At 45.2% G+C, this 20,793-nt stretch overlaps 1 protein-coding gene across 1 annotated transcript in view; it reads left to right on the top strand.

The window, feature by feature from the left end:
• The first annotated feature begins 368 nt into the window (after positions 1-368).
• The window catches only part of Blnk (B cell linker), a 66,112-nt gene continuing 45,687 nt past the window's right edge, over positions 369-20,793 (top strand). Inside the window, exon 1 of the mRNA XM_032891950.1 lies at positions 369-636. Within this exon, the coding sequence (XP_032747841.1) occupies positions 590-636 (47 nt within the window). The 5' untranslated portion in view covers positions 369-589. The remainder of the gene's footprint in view (positions 637-20,793) is intronic.

The following is a 20,793-nucleotide window of genomic DNA, read 5'->3' as shown; positions in this document are numbered from 1 at the left end:
CTGCTGTGACCTTGGCTCCAAGAGCTGTCCAATTCGCGTCTCTGTTATCTAAGAAGAAAAGGCTTCTCCACGGCTTTATGCAAATGAGCAGAAAGCCCCCAACAGTCATCCAGATATCATCGATTATTCAGCTTTTCCTGGTACCTGAGAAGTGGCAGGATGACTCTGGCCATCTGCTGAAAACAGGGACTACCTAAGGTTTGGGACAAACAGGAAGTCGTGCTCAGTCAACCAGAAGCTTATTCCAACCTGGCAACAAACCTGATCATAAAAGAGAGCTGCTGAAAAGGGATTTGCATGCCCAATAAGGTTTCACTACTGAAGTTTACACAACGCACAGTAATCATCCAGGCTGGCTGACTCGCTGGGATCACATGACCTCGTAGAAACACGAAACTTGGCGATGTGCTCCAGCGAGTTTTACTTCCCCTGTGTAGGGGTGTTTGCCAGCAGCCTGCGGTTGCTCTCAGAAGTCAGTTCCAGTGGCATGAGCCCTTGAGGCCAGAGTCTTACCATGCTGCTCCCCAGGAAGCCCAGGAGCTGCTGACAATCCCTCTGGACAGCGACTCCACAGCCCCTCTCAAGAAAAATGGACAAACTGAATAAAATAACTGTCCCTGCCAGTCAGAAGCTGAGGTAAGAGTTTCCCTTTGGATCTGTATTCCTCTTCTCTCCCCTTTAGTACTCCTCCAAGGGCTCAGAGGCACCAAAACCATGGAATACTTGACCAGTTCCGAGGAATTGGTTGGCAGTGGCGATAGGGAAGTAGGGTCAGGTTTTTAAAGAAATGTGTAGGAAGAGTGAAGGGACCTGCTTTGGCTGGGTTTTTGCCAGCGATAGGACAAAGAGTGAAGCTCTGGAAGGGCAAGAAGATAGAAAATTTGATGGCACACATGCTACCCACAGTCAGCTTTCTGGGTCTGAATAAGACGCTGCTGGGGAAGGGCTTGTGCACTGCATGAAGAGCATGTGTGGTCACTGTCGGTCACCGTCTCTTGTTTGTTTTGTGGATATTCATCCTAAGTTTACTGGGGGAACTACAGGCCTTTCTAAAACCCTCATGACTATCTATTTTAAAAAGTGCTTAAGGGCCAGTTCACTAGCTCATTGGACAAAGTGCTGATCATGCGGGCCTGGTGACCTAAGGTCTATGCCCACAGCCCAGATAAAAATGGAAAGAGAGAAGCAACTCCACAAGGCTGGCCTTTGACTCCATACTCACTGCCTGGCACGCGCATTCCCTGACTGGTCATGCCCACACACATTTCACACGTGCACATAAAGTAATGATAACGACAACCATTTTAAAGGCAGTGTTGGCAATTAAAATATACATATATGCTAAGAAAGAATAAGCCAGCAGTGGCCTAAGTCACAAGTCAAGAGACCATGCAAAGATGACTTCCCAATTTTTGAGTTTGGAGAACTTTGTCTTTTGGAGTGGTGCTGATGATGACTTTCAGAGGCCAGAACTCACAATGTTTAAGGACGTGTTATGTTCCATGTGCAGACTGGAACTTTGGACTTTCATGAGGTCATACTTAGGAGCTGGAGAACTGGAGATTCTGAGACAAATGACAAGAAAAGAATACGGAGTTGGTAGAAGGACAGTCTTCCACAGCGGCATGTGGGTCTTCTCACTCTAAGGGGTTTGGTAAGAGGCAGACTGAGATGTACTAAGGGGTCCAGATCAGAGGGCAGCATCGGCCGGTCAGCCATTTTATAGAGCATGCCCAGGAGAGCCACAGAGTCCTTAATGGAAGTCAGAAGGTCCCACAGGCACCCTACGTCTTTTGCTGGGCATCTCATGGAGGGGAGGGGTGGAGAGGAAACAGTGGAAATAATAAGTTGCAGAGAAGTTTTCATGAAGACGATGCTTTAAGAGTTAAGCTTTTGAGAGGCAGCTGAGAAAAAGCAGACGGAGAACTGGGGGGACAGGTTACACGCCGAGGAGGCTGCAAGCTCACATGCACAATCTGATGTAAGCGCAGTCTCAAATGTGGGCTAGCGAGGAAAGTTCTGCCCAGCAGAGGCCATGGAGTGGAACGTATAGGGTGAGAGAGCCCTGGGACATTGGTCCTGTCTGGTGGGGCCAACTGAAAAGAATGAGGTGGGCGGTGTCTAACCATACAGAGTTGGGCAGTGTTTGTGCTGTTAGAGAGAGAACTGGCATGGTTAAACTGAAGGCACGAGTTCTGGGGGTGCTGGGAATGTTAGGATCCCAAGCGTCTAGAGTTAGGGGCACAGCAGCGAGGAGGGACATGCAGGGAACGGTCAGATGTGGCAGAGAACTGACAAGGTCTCGTGCCGGGGCTGCTCTAAGCAGAGGTCCCAACGGTCCCTAACCTAAAGCCGCCCAGAGCCTCAGAAGGTGCTCCAGGGAACCTAGATGAGAGTCAAAACAAAGAGAGCAATAGAATTTTAATCACCTTAGGATCCCTCCCCCATGGGACAAAGTCCAGTCTAATCATGGAGTGGGTGGTGGGCATTATGTAATCATATTATAGGCTAGACGGCCAAAATTATATTGCAGATAATCACATGCTACGCCCATCTGCTGAGAGCAAAGCAACGTTTTCCTGCACTTGGTTACTGAGTTGTCTGCCCAGACTCAGCCCGTTTTGATGAGATGTGCAGTCAGATTGCAAAGAAATGCGACTGTAAACGAAACAACTCAAAACACCACCCAGAATGTTTTCTGTAAATAGGTGACCTGGTGAGAAGTTAACAGGGGGGTGGGGGAGGGGTTGGGCAGCGTTTGTTCTGTTACAGAATGAACAGGACGGACTGCATAGGGGAAGCTGAAGGCATAGGTTCTGGGCGTGCAAGGAACTTAAGGATCCCAAGCATCTAGAGTTAAAGACACTGCAGTGAAAAGGGAGACTGTGTGCCCTCTCCTGACCGGTCAACAGCAGTTTAGAAGGTTGCCCAGAGAGTTACTTGGCTCCAGATTGCAATGTGGTGTTTGGAGTCTTTCAAACCCATCAAAGCCTATAGAGGAGTGTGATCAAAATGAAGCCAGGCAAACAGCAATGCTGTAATAAAGCCATACAGTGAGTATTCTAGTCACGAAAGGGGCTCAGTGGAATGACCCGGACCCAGGGGCTACATGTCCAGGTCTCGAGAGAGACTGGAAGCAGAGGGATGACCAGGAAGAGAAGCAGAGTGAACCAAGGAAGCAAACACAGGCAGGATTGTGTGTGTGTGTGTGTGTGTGTGTGTGTGTGTGTGTGTGTGTGTGTGTGTGTGTGTGTGTGTAGGAGATCCTCAGTGTGAGGATGGAAGTCTCCCAAGGCACCCCAGGAGGTACTCATTGACCGATGTTCCATATACTGGAACTGAGGCAGTAGAGGTGGCCAGGAGTGTACGGGGCCACATCTTTGTCAACATATATTTCCAGACTTTCATTACTTTGTACTTAGCCATGATTTCCCTTTGAGTTTTAGAAGGTAGTGACATCATCACAAACTCATCAGAGACCCGGGTTCTCAGTTCTTCAACATCAAGCATCCCTAGGCGCGCACAAGTACCATGTTACTGAGTGAGCATTTGGGAATCTACAATCCTGAAGAGCCGTTCTCTTTGGGTTACTGTTACTAACTTGAAAATGAAATTTTACATTTTAAACAGCTTCCCCGATAATGGATCATTTGTACTTGGGTATTTCCCTCTGTAACACACACGAACATGAACCCATCTGTTTGTCAACATGGAAAATGTCTTTGACATAAGGCTGGTCAAGCCAGGCTTAAGTTTACTTCATTTCCTTGGCCCCAGTTTCTTCACCTGTAAGACCACAGAGGTTATAATAATAGCACCAATGTCATAAAGCTATTGTTGGAATTAAATCAATTGTCCCATGAAGCAACTGACATTATGACCCTAGTGCCATAATTACTGGGTATAAAAATTAATAGTTATTAATGTAGCCTTCATGATTGTTCTTATCAATTTCGTAGCTTGCAAATGACTTTTAGGACATAAGCAGAAGACTTTATGCTGGCCCCTGGCATGTCTCCTGTTAGTTTCATTTCTTCTTTCTATTAGAACATTTTTGTTATTGAGTCTGGCATCTGCAGCTTTTAGCTTTGCATGGATTGTAGACAGGGCACACATGTCTCTCAGGCCTCGTCTAAGTGGCCAGTGAAACTTCTCAGGATAGAAGGCTCTTGTCACAGGTGTCCAGGCCTTGTTGGCTAGAGTCTTACCTTCAGATTTTCTCTGATAGACTCTGGGATATTGCTCTCTCTTCATGTCCTGAAATTTTCCATTAGGGTTTTCAGTTCCTTGACTTCCCACATTAAGTTCTTTAGAAACCAATTCAGCTTTCTTTCCGGCTTCCGCCTCTACCTCCCTCCTCTCGGGCCCTCCCTGTTTCTGACAATGGTTTCATGAGCAGCCCTAATTCTGACTCATCCTCCGTGCACTCAGGCCTACACACCTGCCACACCCTGTGGCCTTCCTTTATTTCTCTTCTATCTATGTTCTTTTCCTCACCATCTCATGTGCCCATGGTGTCTGCTCTACACCCCTCCACAAAGTAGGTGATTTGGTCTAACAATTCCCAAAGCTCTCTGTAGCCCTGAGCTCTGTGACCCTGTAAGCATGGGGGTGTAGCATTTCTGACACACACCTTACATTTTTTTTCTAAGCTCTTGTGCTGTCCCTCGAGCCTTGAGAAATACTTCTGATGTATTCAGAAGAAGGATGGGGCTGACTCCAAAAGTCTGGTTTCACTTGCCAGTTACCAGCCTCGGATCCCAAAGAAGTAAGGTGTTGTATCTTGAGGATGAAAAGAACAGGTTAAGGAGATGCGGGGCTGATCTCACACACTCGTTATCTACCCTTTAATATCTTCTTAGTCACCTATGCAAATCTGCAGCAGTGTTTGCGAGACACGGATTTGCAGGGATCCTCCCTCAGCCAGCGTGGTATCCCCAAGGCTCTTCCTCATGAGCACCCATCAGGTGTTACAAGTAGATTTTGAGAGTACAATTTTTTTTTCTGTTAAGAGTTTTACCTGGCGCTATTATAAGTCAATTCCTTATTTTCCCCTCCCCCTATAAAATGACTCTTCGTCTTTGATCTTAGCAAGGTCTTGGGAAATGGTTTATCTGATTTTATATGAAGGATCCAGGCCTACCTCGCATTAAGTGGTGTGTTCGAGGCTGTTAGCTGATCCTAGTTCCTTCCTCTGAACTTGGGGGAGCTTCAAGGCTTCTGCCCTTTGTTATTGGAGCCTCAATAAAGCCTTTAAGCCTGCTCCAACGGAATGTCACAGGTGCCTCTCTCAGAGCTTATAATTATACCCCAGTGGTTCCTCCTTATTTTTCTGTATTTCCCCCTTTGCATTTTGACGAAATGCATGGAACATGAAAGTCGCCACCTGAACCCTTTTTTAGTGTACAGTTGAGTAGCATTGGGTGCGTTCATGAACTTGTGCAACCGCCATCACCATCCATCCCCGGGACTCCTCTGTACTAATCAAAACAGTAGGCTCCCACTGCCCTCCCACTCAACCACAGTCTCCTGTGTCTCCTCTAGGAGCCTCAGATACCTGGACTCAGGCTGTGTTTGTCTCTCTGTGCTCCATTTACTTAGCTTAGTCCCAAGCTCGAGGTTTGCATGTGCTGCAGCGGGACATCGTGTTTTAATTACCCTTGTTTGTGGCATTTGGCTCCTTCAGGGGTAGCCTTGCTTTTCTCTGCTTGCTGTGTTGGATGACGATGCTTAAAGACCCAGGGATGGAATTACTTTTCCCATCCCATAGCCTTCCTGGATTTCCTAGGTCCCCAGGGATTCAGGATCCTAGGGACCGGTAACACGTTTGGTGAGTGGGTGTATGTGTGCGTGTGGGGAGGGAAATGATATCTATCACTCCAGAACTGTAGCCTGAGGGAGGTGGTGAAATTCCATCCCTCCTCTCAAGGGCCCCTCCAAGAGAGTGGGAATACCTAAAAGGTGACATTGGGGCTGTCTTCTAGGTCTCACATGCCCTCTAAGCTCCCCAACTCCATGGTAAGGCAGCAGCCTCTGTGCTGGCTGATGCTGGGTCTCCTTCCATCAGTGTATTAGCCATTTCTCTCATCATTGTGACACAAATACCAGACAGAACAATTTAGGTGAGGCTTTGTTTACAACCCAATCATGGTGGGGAGGGTATGGCTTGGTCAACAACACTGGGCACCTGCAGCATGGCTTGGTTACGTCTTGAAAGATCAGGAAGCAATGAGTTTGGGATAGAACCAAAAATGGATATTACCTTCAAGGTCTGCCCCGAGATACCCACTTCTGATGGTTAGGCCATGGTCCCAAAAGTTCCACAGTTTTCCAAGACTTCATCAAACACGTGAGCCTATGGGGGGACCTTTGACATGTAAACCATGATAATTGGGGTACATTTGTCTTTCTCCCTTCTTTTCCAAATCTTATTCCACAGCTGAGAGGTGTTTGCTTCCTGAAGGTGTCCTCCTCCAGACCCCTGTCCCGTTCACCTGCCCCACCCTGAGGTAATCCTCTCTGAAACAGTACACTGGCAACTATGCCTGCAGCCTTAGTTTTCATTCTGATATTCTCACAACTCTCCATGACCATGACAATGGCGTAGACCTTTAAAATGCCATTTCCCTCAGACCAGCGTGTGCTCACTAATGCCTATTTCAAAAGCAAAGAAGCCAGGGTTAGAACACTGGGTGTCCCCTTGCTGGGCTACATTCCTCTGTTGACTGCTTGCCTGATGAAGTGACCTCAGTAACCCAGGAGCTTCTCTGCCTCCAGAAAACTTCTCTGGGATCCCCAGGCCTTTGGATTTCCCTCCCTCACACAAAGCAGGCAGAATACATGCAGCCAAGCTACTGATCTTCCTTGGGTACACGGCCACACACACTGAAAGACTCACATGTACTTCAACATTCTGCTGTCACAGGCTTTAGTCACTTCGATGAGAGGTCTGGCCATTTTATGCTGGAAATATACAGCCAGTGCTGGTCAAAGTGTCAGTGTTGTAGCATGCCTGCTTGCCTATGTAAAGATGGTGTCTACAAGGAAGTACTGAGACCCACCTTCCTAGAACATGAGAGACATCTCTCAAGCCCCTTTGTATCTCGAGTAGGACAGCTGAGACCAGAAAGACAAAGTCATGCGTGCAAGTTAGTGCCATCAAACCCACCTCTAACACTTACACCTCCATGCTGCCTTTGATGAAGAGGGAAAGTAGGCTACCCACCATCCTTTCTCTCTTTCCCTCTCCCTGAGCGATGTACTGGCCAACAGAACCCTCTAGCTTAGACAGTGTTGTATACACGCCCCAGACAACTGTTTTAAGAAGCTACAAAGGATGGATTGGACAGTCAGCTCAGTGGTTAAGATCTCTTGTGGTTGTGAAGGACTGGGGTTTGATTCCCAGCACCCACATGGAGGTTACCATCTCTTCAGGTACAAGGCACACATATAGTGCACAGACATACAGATAGACGTGCAAGCAAAACACTCACACACATAAAGTGATAAAAATGAATGCTCACTTGTCGGAAACCTCCAAGCTAGACTTGGGAGTAGTTACACTTATTGCAAATCTTCAAGCCTAAACTTGAATTCCACTGACTAGTTGAGAGTTACCACACACTGATGTGTGTTATAGTGACTGAGCCCGTAGTGGTTCCCATTGTCTGTGGATAAGTTATAATTACAAAGAGCATAGCTAGCCTTACCGGTAGGCAGGCATGCCTCACTAGAGCAGTATAATTTAGGAGGCGCCCTGGGAAAGTGTCTTCCATATGATGGAAAGAGAATTCATGTTGGCTGGTATCAAGCAGACCCAGGTCTGGCAGCCTGCCCTGCACTAATTAGCTCGCACTCTTTGAAAAGGGCACTAAATCCATTTAACCTTGGCTCGTCCGTCTGGAAAATAGAAGTAATAGTATGTACTAATAATACCCAGTGTATAACAGGAACACTGTTACAGTGAACAAAAAAACAATTGTGGGAATATCCTCTTCCCCCAAATAACCAGTCCCAACTTCCCTGATGCACCAAACCATGTCCTTAGCGCGGTCTGCAGCGTTTTGAGGCTCTGTTCCAGAATCACGTCACTAAGTCTGTGGTAGTTATGGACCCTCACTGTTCCGACACCAGCACCAGCCGGGAACCATTGCTCTCACAGCTAGCTTGGACCCAGAAGCAGATGCTAACTCAACAAGGTTATGAGTTGAGTGAACAGAACACTGCTGTAGATAAGGAGATGAGAGGTAAAGACATACCTAAGGGAACAGAGTTCCCAGGTAAGAGGCTATGCCTACAGTTGTTAGAGCAGAAGCTGAGGGATCTAGGCTTAGGCATAGAATGAGTCTTTTCCTATGTTCCCACACATGCTTTAAGCCAGTGGTTCTCACCCTGTGGGTTGTGACCCCTTTGGAGGTTGAATGACCCTTTCACAGGGGTTGCCTAGACCACTGGTAGACACAGATATTTACATTATGATTTATAACAGTAGCAAAATTACAGTCGCAAAGTAGCAACTAAAATAACTTTGTGGTTGAGGGTCATCACAGCATGAAAAACCGTATTCAAGTGTTACAGCATTAGGAAGATTGAGAACCACCGCTTTAAACGATCTGAGAGCTGTGATCGCTTGCACTCAAATTACCAAGGCAGAAAAAGTCACAGGTTCCAGGCCAACCTGGGCAACTTAGAAAGACCCTGTTTCAAAATAAAAAGTAAAAGGAGGAACTGGGATTATAGCTTAGCGATAGAGTACTTACCTAGCATGAATGACCTTTGACCCTTGACCCTTGACCCAATCTCCACTACTGAAAACAACAATGAAAACAAAACCTATACTTGGTTTAGGTATAGAAAATTATGTAGCTAGAATAGTAAGGTTTGCTTTTAAGTACAAAAATTTATACATTTGTATATACATATACATACAGACACAGACACACACACACACACACACACACACACAGAGAGAGAGAAACCAGGAGATAAGAAATAATGTCGTTCTATGTATATGTGATAGAGTCAAGCACGTACAGGAGAATATACTTTCCTTTTAAAATTATTTTGCATTTGTGCTTTGCCTCCATGTATGTCTGTGTGTCATTTGCCCTCCCTCTTAGTGCCCAAGGAGGCAAGAGAGGGTATCAGATCCAGCGGAACTGGAACTACAGATAGTTATGAGTACTGGAATTGGACCTGGGTCCTGTAGAAGTGCTCTTAACCATGGAGTCATCTCTCAGTCCCCGAGAAATATATTTTGAAAGAATAAATGGAAATCCAAACATGGTGGCACACCATGCCAACACTAGACAGGGCAAAGGAATGAGGCAGACAGAGAGTTCGAGACCCTCATGACCCACATAGTCGGTTCCAGCTCAGCTTGGGTTTTATGAGGTCTTGTCTCAACAAAGCTAAACAAAGCCACCAACATACAGAAAAGAAAATGGAAAGTGGAATGCTAAATTCTTAGAAAGGTAAATTCTACATACATGTGATTTGTAAAGGTTGTTTTAGTTTAAGCCTGTATTAATTGTATTACGTAATGGAAGGACTACTGGCTCTACAGCATATTCATGGTCAAGGCTCTCACAGTTGCCATGCCAACTGGATCTATATGCCTAGTGCTATATTTTAGGATGAATGTTGTCATTTCTTAAATGATAATAGCACTGCTGAGAGTGAGCTCTGTGGAAGAGCCTTGCCTCCCACAGAAAGTGTCTGGCCTTGTATTCAATCCTCCACACAGTCTCATATAATCACACACACACACACACACACACACACACACACACACACACACTAAAACAAAAGCTATTCATTTTTTTAAAAGCTATTCAAAAGTAAATTGAAGATAATAATATGCTTTAAAGCTCTTACTGACTGCTCTGTGCATCTGGATGGTGACAGTGGTTGTATGACCATGCGAGTTTACTAAATTTTACCATCTACATGGTGAAATCAAGAACTTGTTTGGGCCAGAGAGACACCTCAGTGAGTAAACACACATACTTGCCAAGCTGAGGTCCATTCCCTAGACCACATGGTGGAAGGAGAGAACTGATTCCCAGAGTTGTACTCTAATCTCCACATGGCACCATAGAGCACACGAACATCAGTGTGTGTGTGCGCACGTAGATAGATAGATAGATAAATAGATAGATAGATAGATAGATAGATAGATAATAGATAGACAGACAGACAGATGATAGATACATACATACATATACACATACATACATAGATAAATTGATACATAGATACATAGATGATAGACAGAGATAGATGATAGATAGACGATAGATACATTCATAGATAGCTAGATAGATGAATAGATAGATAGATTTTTAAAAATTGATAACGACAACGACAACAGAGCCCCGCATGCTCAGAGAACAGAAAAAGCTGCAGCCCTCAAGGCACCAAGGTCTTCTAGCTACTGAAATCAGGAAGAGGAAGAACCATGGCGATTTTTGTGGTCATATCAAGTGGCAAATCTTCCAAGAACATGTTGAAGACAGGATAGCACAGGTTTTGGTCAGCCCATCTGTCTCAATGAGGAGAGTCCCCAGCCAATTTGCCCTTGACAGGGTAAGTGGGATCAGGAGTTTGGATAAGATACTTGATATTGGTAGACTCCTCCCTGTTCCTGATCATTTCAAGTGCAGCCCAATTTCTCTTTGTTTATAACCCAGCTCAGCAGCACAGACACAACAGCCACCAGCAGCAAATAGCTGTAGATGTCAGCGGGAAAATAAAGGAAGGAGGCTGGAAACACTTGTGATCTACCTTCCATGGTTAGTGACTGTTAGCTGTGAGGTATGGTGTCAGGCAGACAGGGCCTTTATGCTCCAGACTCCAAGGGCCAGGTTAAGAATGTTCTTGTCATGATAGAGAATGGGAGTAATGGTGTTCCTTCCAGCTTCTCTGCTCAATCACTACCAACATGTTCCAGGCCTGCCGAGCCCCACAGCATCCTCCTCTACTCTCACACACTACCCTCTCTCCTTACCTCCCATGGCCATCTGCCTCTTCCTCTTTTCTTTCTGCCCCTCCCCAAAGGCTGAGATGCACCAAGAACTCAGCACAATGTTTGACCTTGGAAGCCGATAACAGGGCAGAGATGGGGACACAAGTGTCCCCAGTATGAATGCAGGGCAGGTAGGGGGACTGTGTGTCATCTTCAAAAATAGAGTGGAGTCTGGCCATAGAGGCTCATGGTGTAGCTGGTCATGTCCCCAGAAAAGGGCCCCAGTTGAAACAAATCAGTGTGCCACCCAGAGGGGCCCAGATATATGCACTTTGAGGTCACATTTCAGTTTGTGTATCACCCCTTACTGGCAATGGGACTACATGAATCCTTTAATTTCTCTGACTACATGGTGTCATCTCTATAAATGGGGATTCCATAGCAGCATGAATATGCTTTACCCTACTGTAGATGTACAAAATAATGGTTAAGAATGTTCGTGTCGTGATAGAAAATGGGGTAAAAACAGGAGCTACAGCAGGGAGGTTGTGACACATGCAATACCTGGTTCATGATACAGAACAAAGGCCAAGGGTTACTTCTGTTCTCGTTCCTTCTCCAAGGCTCTGGACTGGCCTGAGGGTGGGTCAGTCTTTCAGCCCTGTGTTGCCCGCTCTGTGCTTCAGTCAGAGTTCTGGTCTGTGGCCCAGGATGGAGGAGCTACCTCATTCCCATAGGACAGCATATATCCCAGCAGGGGACCTGAGCCAGGTGGGAAAGAGTAGGGAGAATGTTTGCACAAAAGAAACAAAGCAATTCGCTACTAAGCTCACCCTGGGGCAGTCACCAAATCTCCCCAGAACTTAATTCTCTCCCTTGTAGCAAAAGGGAGACTGACCCAGAACATGGCAAGGTCTCTGCTGCTTCTAAATTTCTGTGACTTCATAGACCAAATAAGGAGCCTGAATTTCAAAGCTAGTCAATCTGAAACAGCACCATGTTCCTTCTAGGCCTCAGTATTTGCATCAATAAAATGGGATAGGAGCCCTAGGAGACCTACTATGGCTACCCCGCCATGGAAGGAACCACTGAAATGTCTCAGTAATTACACCACATTGTTCAGAAGGAAGCGGCTGTGGGTGCTGAGTTTACAAACCTAAATATAACACCATTGATGCCACAGGAAGGTCAAGCTGGAGGAGGTGGGCATGGGGAAGTTGAGGCCAGAATATGGAGGAAGGAGGCTAGACATCAAGAGGGAGAACAAGAAGCCCGTTGGGGGATGTCTGTGGCATGCAAATAACAGAACAAACTGTCTGTTTCAGAATGGTGGGTCAGGAGCCAGGGATGTCTCGTTTGAGTCAGTCCTCAGCTTTTCTCTGTGTTTCTGCTCTGAGTTTTCAGAGGCCAGAGGATTTGGGCAAACCATGAAATGGGGACCACAGAAAGCGGGGTTTGTATTCAATTTAATTTTGGATTCCAAGCCTGGCCAGCTCCTTGAACTGTGGATTAAATAAGACAAACACACAAAAACAAAAACTCATGACACCAAACTTAAAGGAGTAGTCTGGAAAAAGAAGTAAATAATATTTTGAGCAATATATATGTATATATATATTGAGCAATATATAATATATATAATATAAAACAAGTAAATAATATTTTGAGTAATATATATATTTGAGCAATATATAATATATAATATTAATATATATATTAAAAACTTAATATTGAAAATTGAACCGAGAGGCCAGGGAGATGACTCACAGTTAAAGCCCCTGTTGTGCCAGGTTAAGGACCAGGGTTCAGATCTCTGGAGCCCGTGAGTGGAGTGGGCGTGGTGGCCCGCCTGGAATCCCAGCCTCGGAAGGCAGCAGCAGAGGATTCTTAGAGCAAACTAATTAGCAAGAGCAGCTACATTGATGAGTTCTGGCTTTGAGGAACCCTCTCAGGGAATAAGGTGGAAGAGAGATAGAGGATGATTCCTTGCACATGCATCAACACACATCTGCACACAAATCACATGCGTGCGTCACACACAGAGACACAAATTTTAAATGGAGGCAGGGAGGTGCCCCAGTTTGTCTTTCTGTCTCAGACTCCACCATAGCACACTGAGCAGAACTTTTACACTAGAGATTTATTTTCTCTTTCTGTGACAGAGCTAAAACCCATGGCCTTGTGTTTAATGCGCTCTACCCCTGAGCTGCTTCCCCAGCTGGGCAGCAATATTCCATTTGAAAGTTGTCAGCCTGACTTTTCAGGAGTAAACCTCACATCTTCCTTGTGTCTTCCGTATGTTCACTATTCTGCGTGCAGGCTCAGCAGAGAGATGTCCGAATGGTCACCAGTGTCTCCTGCACATAACGTCCTCACCCCCCCCAACTCCCCCACCCTTAATCAAGACACGCCCCATGATAGTCCATGAGCACTTCCGGCTGCCTGGAACTTATCTCATCATGAGCCTGTAGGAAGGTTTTGGTACCTGCCCCGGTCCAGTTAGCCTCACTTTTGACTATCCCCATCCACCTAGCCTCTGTTTTGACTGCCTCTATCCGGTTAGCCTCACTTTTGACCGCATCCCTCTTACAGCAGCCTCAATCTGTGGATTGCTGTCTGGACTCAGGTGAGGTCAGGTGAAATCCTAGTCAGATAAGGCTAAAGCCTGTGATTGGTCAGTGGAAAAAGAAGGCGGAGCTGAAAGTTTTAGTGGGAGGACAGAGAGACAGAGAGACAGAGGAGACAGAGGAGACAGGGACTGACGGAGAGAATATGGAGGAAGAAGGCGAACCACATCCACGTGGCCTGAGAGAGTCCTAGGTAGCTAGGTAGAAGGATAATAGAGTAATGCAGGGCACATTTGTCCAATCTAGGTGCGCAGTTTGTATCTCTATCAATTAAGTTTTGAGTTCTTTGTGTGGGTATTTTGGGGATGGAAGATTTACTGTTATAAATCTGGCTGATAAATTACAAGCCTCTGGAGTTTTCATTTTACGGGGCTGGGGGTTTAGAGCCAGCAGTAGCCAGTCTGGGCAGGCTAGCCGCAGGGGACGGATGCCATGGGAGTGCGGAGTGGTTCAGCAACAGCTAACCGCAGGAACCTGGACCGGCTTGCGACTCCCGATGGGGGAGGGGAGACTGCGTTGCCGGTGCGTAGCCGGCTTTAGCATAGATTATTGTTGTCGTTGTTTTAAATTATTACTTGCTATATCTATCCTTCTCCTTGCTGCTCTGGAGTTTCCTATCAGGCCCCAAAGGTCCCCGATGATCCTACCACCGAGCCTTTGCACTTCCTGTTCCTCTGAGTGGCATTTCTGTTCATGACCCACCGACAAAACACCAGCTAGATGAGAGAGAGCTCAGAAGCTTCAAGCCTGATGACCCAAGGACAGTAGATTACAAGATCCATTTTTTCCCCCTTTTCTATGGCTTCCTGGAAGATTTATTTATTTTTTCTAAGTTAAGTGTGTATTACAATTTAAGTAAAAACTAAAATGTGGGCTGGGGATATAGCACACGAAAGTTAAGTGTGTATTACAATTTAAGTAAAAACTAAAATGTGGGCTGGGGATATAGCACACGATTAGTATATGTGGGGCCCTGAGTTCATTCAGCCCCTGCCCCCACACTGAAAATGGAAGTCCTATGAAAATGATAAGTAACATCTAAAAAAAAAGAATCTAGATTCAAAAATATTAAATCATGTAAACACTCAAAAGGGACCAGAGATGCTGCCTCAAAACAAAGGCCAGCAAGATGGCTGGGCAGGTAAATTTGCTTCTTACCAAGTCTGGTTCCTGGGACTTACATGGTAGAAAGAGAGAACCAACACACCAAAAATCCCAGAGACGTAGAAATGCTCGTTAAAACATTTTTAATTTAAAATATAAGCTGCAACACCAGGCAATGGTGGTGCACGCCTTTAACCTCAGCACTCGGAAGACAGAAGCAGGTGATCTCTTTGAGTTTGAAGTCAGTCTGGTCTACAGAGCGAGTTTGAGTTTGAGGATAGTCAGGGCTAGACAGAGAAACCCTGTCTCAAAAACATAAAAACATATATATATATATATATATATATATATATATATATATATATATATTTAAAACAAAAAGCAATCTTAAACATACATAAAAAGTAAAGTAAAAAGTAGCAAAGAGGCTGGGTGTGTTCTTTATACACACATGCACAGATGCACAGAGACAGAAAGACAGAGAGAGGATCACAGAGAAAATATTACTCCAAATTAAATCTTAGAAACAAGTAGCTAGAGACACCAGGCCCCCGACTTGTATCACCACAGAGGTCCGAAGCGTGCCTGAGGTGACAGAGATCAGGGTGAGCTCCAGTAACAATCGGCCAAGATAAAAGTGTCAAGCTAGGGTCAGTGGACACTAGGGAGCTCCTGCAGGCTCATGAGGAAGGGAATAGCCAGGTGAAGTTGGAGATTTAGAAACAGGGGCTTTGAAGGCTCTTGAAGCAGAATGCAAGGCCTTGAAGCCTGGCATGGCATTTCTGTGTCAGGAGGGGCACTTAGGCCCAGATTGGCTCAGGTGGCAGGGCAAACCTCACAGCTCCGGAAGCATGAAATCCTGGAGCTGGGGCTGAAATGGATGAAAGGAACCATATATATACATATATTCCACTATATGATATATGGTATATAATATAATGCTATAATATATCTGCCCTTAGCAGGATTTGACCTCCTTTGAGACTCTTAGTCCCCACAAGGGGATATTCTCTGATCTGGTCGCTTTGCATTCAGTCTTCTCTGGGAAGAGAGAAGTGGAGCAAATACCAGCATGCCCTGTCCTTTCTCCACAGTCTAGTGAGTGCAGTGTGAGCTGAAGGAAAAGTAAGATACTTCACACACACACACACACACACACTCACATACACACCGTGCACACACACACACACTCACATACACACCGTGCACACACACACCATGCACACACACACCATACACATACACACCATGCACACCCCACACACACACTCACCATACACACACACCATACACACCATGCACACACACTATGCACACACATACACACACACACACACACACACACACACACACACACACACACACACACACACACACACACACACACACACACACATGCACACACCATGTCTTTGATAGGCTTTAAAAATATGCTTGTGACGGGGTTGGGGATTTGGCTCAGTGGTAGAGTGCTTGCCTAGCAAGTGCAAGGCCCTGGGTTTGGTCCCCAGCTCCAAAAAAAAAAAAAAAGAATAGAAAAAAAATATGCTTGTGGCAGATGCTACCATTTTTTGAATCCTCTTCTATATTTAATAACAAGACAATGGGGCATGAATCTTGTAAAATGTGAGCTTTCTTGGACTCCTGTTTGATCACTGGCTATTCCTCAGCACAGCTGTTTTTCCCAGAACCCCTCACCTTGGTGTCCCACAAACTATCCTTCCAGAATCTGTTCTACCCTTGAATGCCTAGAGATGTTCTGGCGGTCAGTGGGCTCAGTGTGGTCCTCCCCATTGCACTTTCTCAGACCAGATCCCCAGAGCAGAGGGGTGGGGGTGCACAGAGCTCTCCTACCCTGATAATGCTGTCTGAGGCTCTCAGCTTCAACAATTCACTGGACACACCTGAGGGTCAATGACTCTGGGTTCAGTGGTCTGGAGTGAGGCCTAGGTATCAGGATGGTTACAAACTCTGCGTGACTCCACTCCAAAGATTAATTATGGCCCCTTCTTTAGCTTAGCTTATCCTCCATGGAGGAGTTGTGATGAGATCAATTGCCCATGTGCTCACCAAGGAAGACAAGATGGTGTACGATGTCAGTGTCCTTTGTGGCTTGTGGGGTTGACATTGCTGCTCTGATACCCGGCAGGTGAGAACCACCCATGCTGGTGTACTTGTTGATCTGAGGTAAAGGAAGACTGCAAGCCACCAGCAGCCAGAGCTCTCCCCTCCTGTTCTTCTCCCGTGTTTAAGGTAGAAGGGGCTGTATGCTGTAGACTGAAACAGGAGCCTGGACACTTTCTGTTTCCTGGGCAATGAAGTATCACCTCACTCCAGTTAGAATGGCCACTAACAAATTGCCAGTAGCCAGCTTTGGCATCCGTGGGGTGGTTGAACTGAGGCAGGCAGCAGATTGGAGGTCAGTGCTTAGAGCCGGATAATGATGGGACTGCTGCCTATAGCAGCCAGTGATTAGAGAATTACTCATCAGATTTTTCTCTGCGGGATCAAAGCTTAATTCACTGGGCCTGGCACTCCTTGTGACCAATAAGGAACTTTGAACTCTTAACTCCTTGGGGCAAGCAAGAAAGAAAAGGAAAGAGAAAAATCATATACACATTGAATAAATGAAGCAAAAGGCATACTCTAATAAACTCATATAATCAAATATATACACATATGCATACATACATATAAACAGACAAGCACATAGGCATTCACACATAGAATGGATGGAGCAAAGCCCCAGCAAGCAGGCTCCAAGCATTTCTCTCTCTCTCTCTCTCTGTCTCTCTCTCTCTCTGTCTCTGTCTCTCTCTCTCTCTCTCTCTGTCTCTCTCTCTCTCTGTCTCTGTCTCTCTCTCTCTGTCTCTGTCTCTCTCTCTCTCTGTCTCTCTCTCTCTCATATGTTCACACATACATATATACAATTGGTGAATTGAACAAGCTCCAACACATACCCAGACAAGTTTTACATACATACATATATACATACATACATACACACATACATACATATTTGATAGATAGAACAATGTTCTAATAACTTTATCCTTCCTCCTATGGCCTATAAATCCCAGCAATGTCTTTCAAGTAGTATAAAATTACAATGTGATGGTGTCCTAGTTTTCTTCTAGTGAATGACTATGAAAAAACAATATGTTCCCTGATACCTTTACAAGAAATACATTACGTATTACAGGTAAAGAAAACAAATCTTTCCCAAGGACCCACGTCCATTCGTAACTAAGCAACCTGTTATAGGTTAACAATGTGAGTGAGCGGGGAGATTTCTCAGCCAGTTTCTCTCACTGTAAGGCAACAATTTGTGGCTACAAAGAAAGGATTAATTGTTTTATTATCTATCCTTAAAAGTAATCTTAAAAGAATCACAAATCTAACCTTTTACATAAAAACCAGTCACATCTACCTTAAATCCTCAGAATGCAGATCCACTCATCAGCAGTTCTTATTAAATCAGATCAGGAAGCTGAGGGCAAACATGGGTGTAAGAAATCACTCAGCACCAGTCCTACCTCAGGGACAGTCGCGTCAGCCAGTGCTGCCCTTGTTCTTGTGCCCTGACCATGAAGGTCCCTAGCTCAACTAATAAGAGTGTGTAAGCCTTTCTGCACTTCACATTGTTCCCTAACATTTTCTACATCAGAGCCAGCAGTAAAAACGTCATAACCTCGCTTCACTAACAATTTTACTTTTCCAAATGCTTTCTCTAGGTGGCTAGAAATCTACATCTCTAAGTTCTTTCCTAGGGTGGTGAGTGAGTCATTAATCTGCTCCAGCAGCAATGCCTGAAAGAGATCAAGCCCTATTGTGAGTGCCAGAGATACTGTCCGGTGAGGGGCTGGAAGCATTCTTTGAGTTTTTGTATAACTCATAGATTAAGAGTGACGTGAGGGCAGCAAGCAGAAGAGAACTTCGTAACAGCCTGACGTCCTCAGGACACGTGGTCCTCAGGGTCAAGCCTCAATAGGGGTGAACCCATCATGGCTGTGCTAATCGGTGGGCTGAATCCCATGAGTTCCAGAGCCTTTTGTTGTTCCTCTTGCATGGCCCTCGCCATCAAACGAAGGAGGATTACAAGGGTGTGGAGCAAAGGGAACACAGTGTGGTGGGAATAGACTTTGGTAGTTAGTATTGTGGAAAGCAGTATGACGCCCCCCCCCAAATTAGAGAAATAAAGCTACCCTCTGATCCAGCAACCCCACTGCTTGACATATGCTGAAGGAAATGAAGTCGTTTGTCCAAGAAACAGCTGGATTCCCGTGCTTACTGTAGCACTGTCCACAGGAGCAAAGAAATAGCAACCCGAGTGCCCACGACCAGTGAGCAAAAAATAAAATTCGATCACACAAGTTATAGAATATTATTCAGCCATTAAAAACATAATGGGGAGGGGGTAAGGAAGTAGAGAAAAAAGGGTGGGGAAAGACTGATCATAAATATTAAAATTACAGGGGTTTCCCCCTTTTCTTATTGAAAATAGATTTTGTCCGTATAATACATTCTGATTATGGTTTCTCTCCCACAACTCCTCCCAGATCCTCTCCACCTCCCCGCCCACCCAAATCCACACCTTTTCTCTCTCTCTCTCTGTCACTGTAAGAGAGATCTAAAATCATCTAAAAAAAAAAAAAAAGAAAGAAAGAAAAAAAAAAAAAAAAAAATATAGATAGAGAACAGAAAGAAATATATATATATATATATATATATATATATATATATATAGAGAGAGAGAGAGAGAGAGATCCCATAAAACATAAAATCAGAAACCATAATATATAAACAAAAGACCTATAAGGTACAAAAGCATTATGAGACAAAAACCTCCCAAAATATCATTGAGTTCATTTTGTGTTGGCCGTCTACTGTTGGGCATGAGGTCAGCCCTTAAGTGCGGATGATAGTTTGATAGTACAAATAAGTTCTGACATTCTAGACAAAGGGAAATTATTTTTGTTTCTACCATAGGGAAATGGCAACTGTTTGAGATCTGTAACACTTGGCCCAGTGTGAACCCCTATGCAATGTATACATGTATTGAAATGCTACACGGACCCCACAAATACGGTCAGCCTCTATGTGTCAGTTGAAATAAAAATGCATTGTGTTTATTTTGAATTGACTCAAAAACTGAACATATTTCTGGGGCATGACCCATATGCACACATACATAGACTAAGTAGAAAATGCAAGGTCAAGAATGGCCTCAGCTGTATAGAAGCGTCTATGCATCAGCCTTGAAAGCCTGGGCGGTGGTTCCCAGGGACATTACCAGTGGAGACTGGAATTGAGACAAGCATTTTTAGGGTTGTTTCCATAGTACCTCCCATGCCATCATTGCACAGTCACGTGCACTCCACGGGTCTTCTGTTACAGAACCTTATAGGTGTTTGTTTCACGCTGCACCCTTTCTGACCTCCGGGCCTGTAGATGCCACGGTTCCTTCATCTTCTCTGTAGTGTTTCCCTTCCCCATAGCGTCAGGGTACATACACAGTTGGAGTCAGATAGTGCGTAAACTTTTTGCATCAGCTTTTCTTTCTCACGGGGCATTTGGTTTAATATAAAATAGTCATAGGTCACACTCCATCATGAAGGAAGTCAGGACAGCAACTCAAGGTCATGGAGGTGTGCTGCTGGCTTGCTCCTCATGGCCAGCTTAGCCTGCTGTCTTACAGCAGCGAGGATCACCTGCCACAGTGAGCTGGGCCCTCCCACATCCAATCATCAATCAAGAAAATACCCCAAGGCTTGACCACAGGCCAATGTGGTAGGGACATTTTCTCGATTGAGTTTCCCTCTTCCCAGGTGACTCTATCTTGTTTCATGAAGCCCTTCAGCACACAAGGCAAGTGTCCTACCATTGAGTTACATCCACAGACGCAGAACTGCCTACCCAGGGAGGGGTAAGGAACCAGCATGTGCCTCACTACTGAGCAGCGTCTCCAGCTCCAGCCATTCACGTGACAGTGCCCAGTGTTGTCATTATCTCCTTAGTGATTTCTAGAATACCCGTTAGAAATGACGAAGTTGCCCTGGTAGCGAGTTGTAGGGAGAATTTTGGTTTCTTAAAAAC

This window comes from Rattus rattus, chromosome 2, assembly GCF_011064425.1.
Source record: "Rattus rattus isolate New Zealand chromosome 2, Rrattus_CSIRO_v1, whole genome shotgun sequence".
Classification (NCBI taxonomy): domain Eukaryota; kingdom Metazoa; phylum Chordata; class Mammalia; order Rodentia; family Muridae; genus Rattus; species Rattus rattus.
Note: the sequence above shows the minus strand (reverse complement) of the source record. Positions and strands in the feature narration are given on the sequence as shown.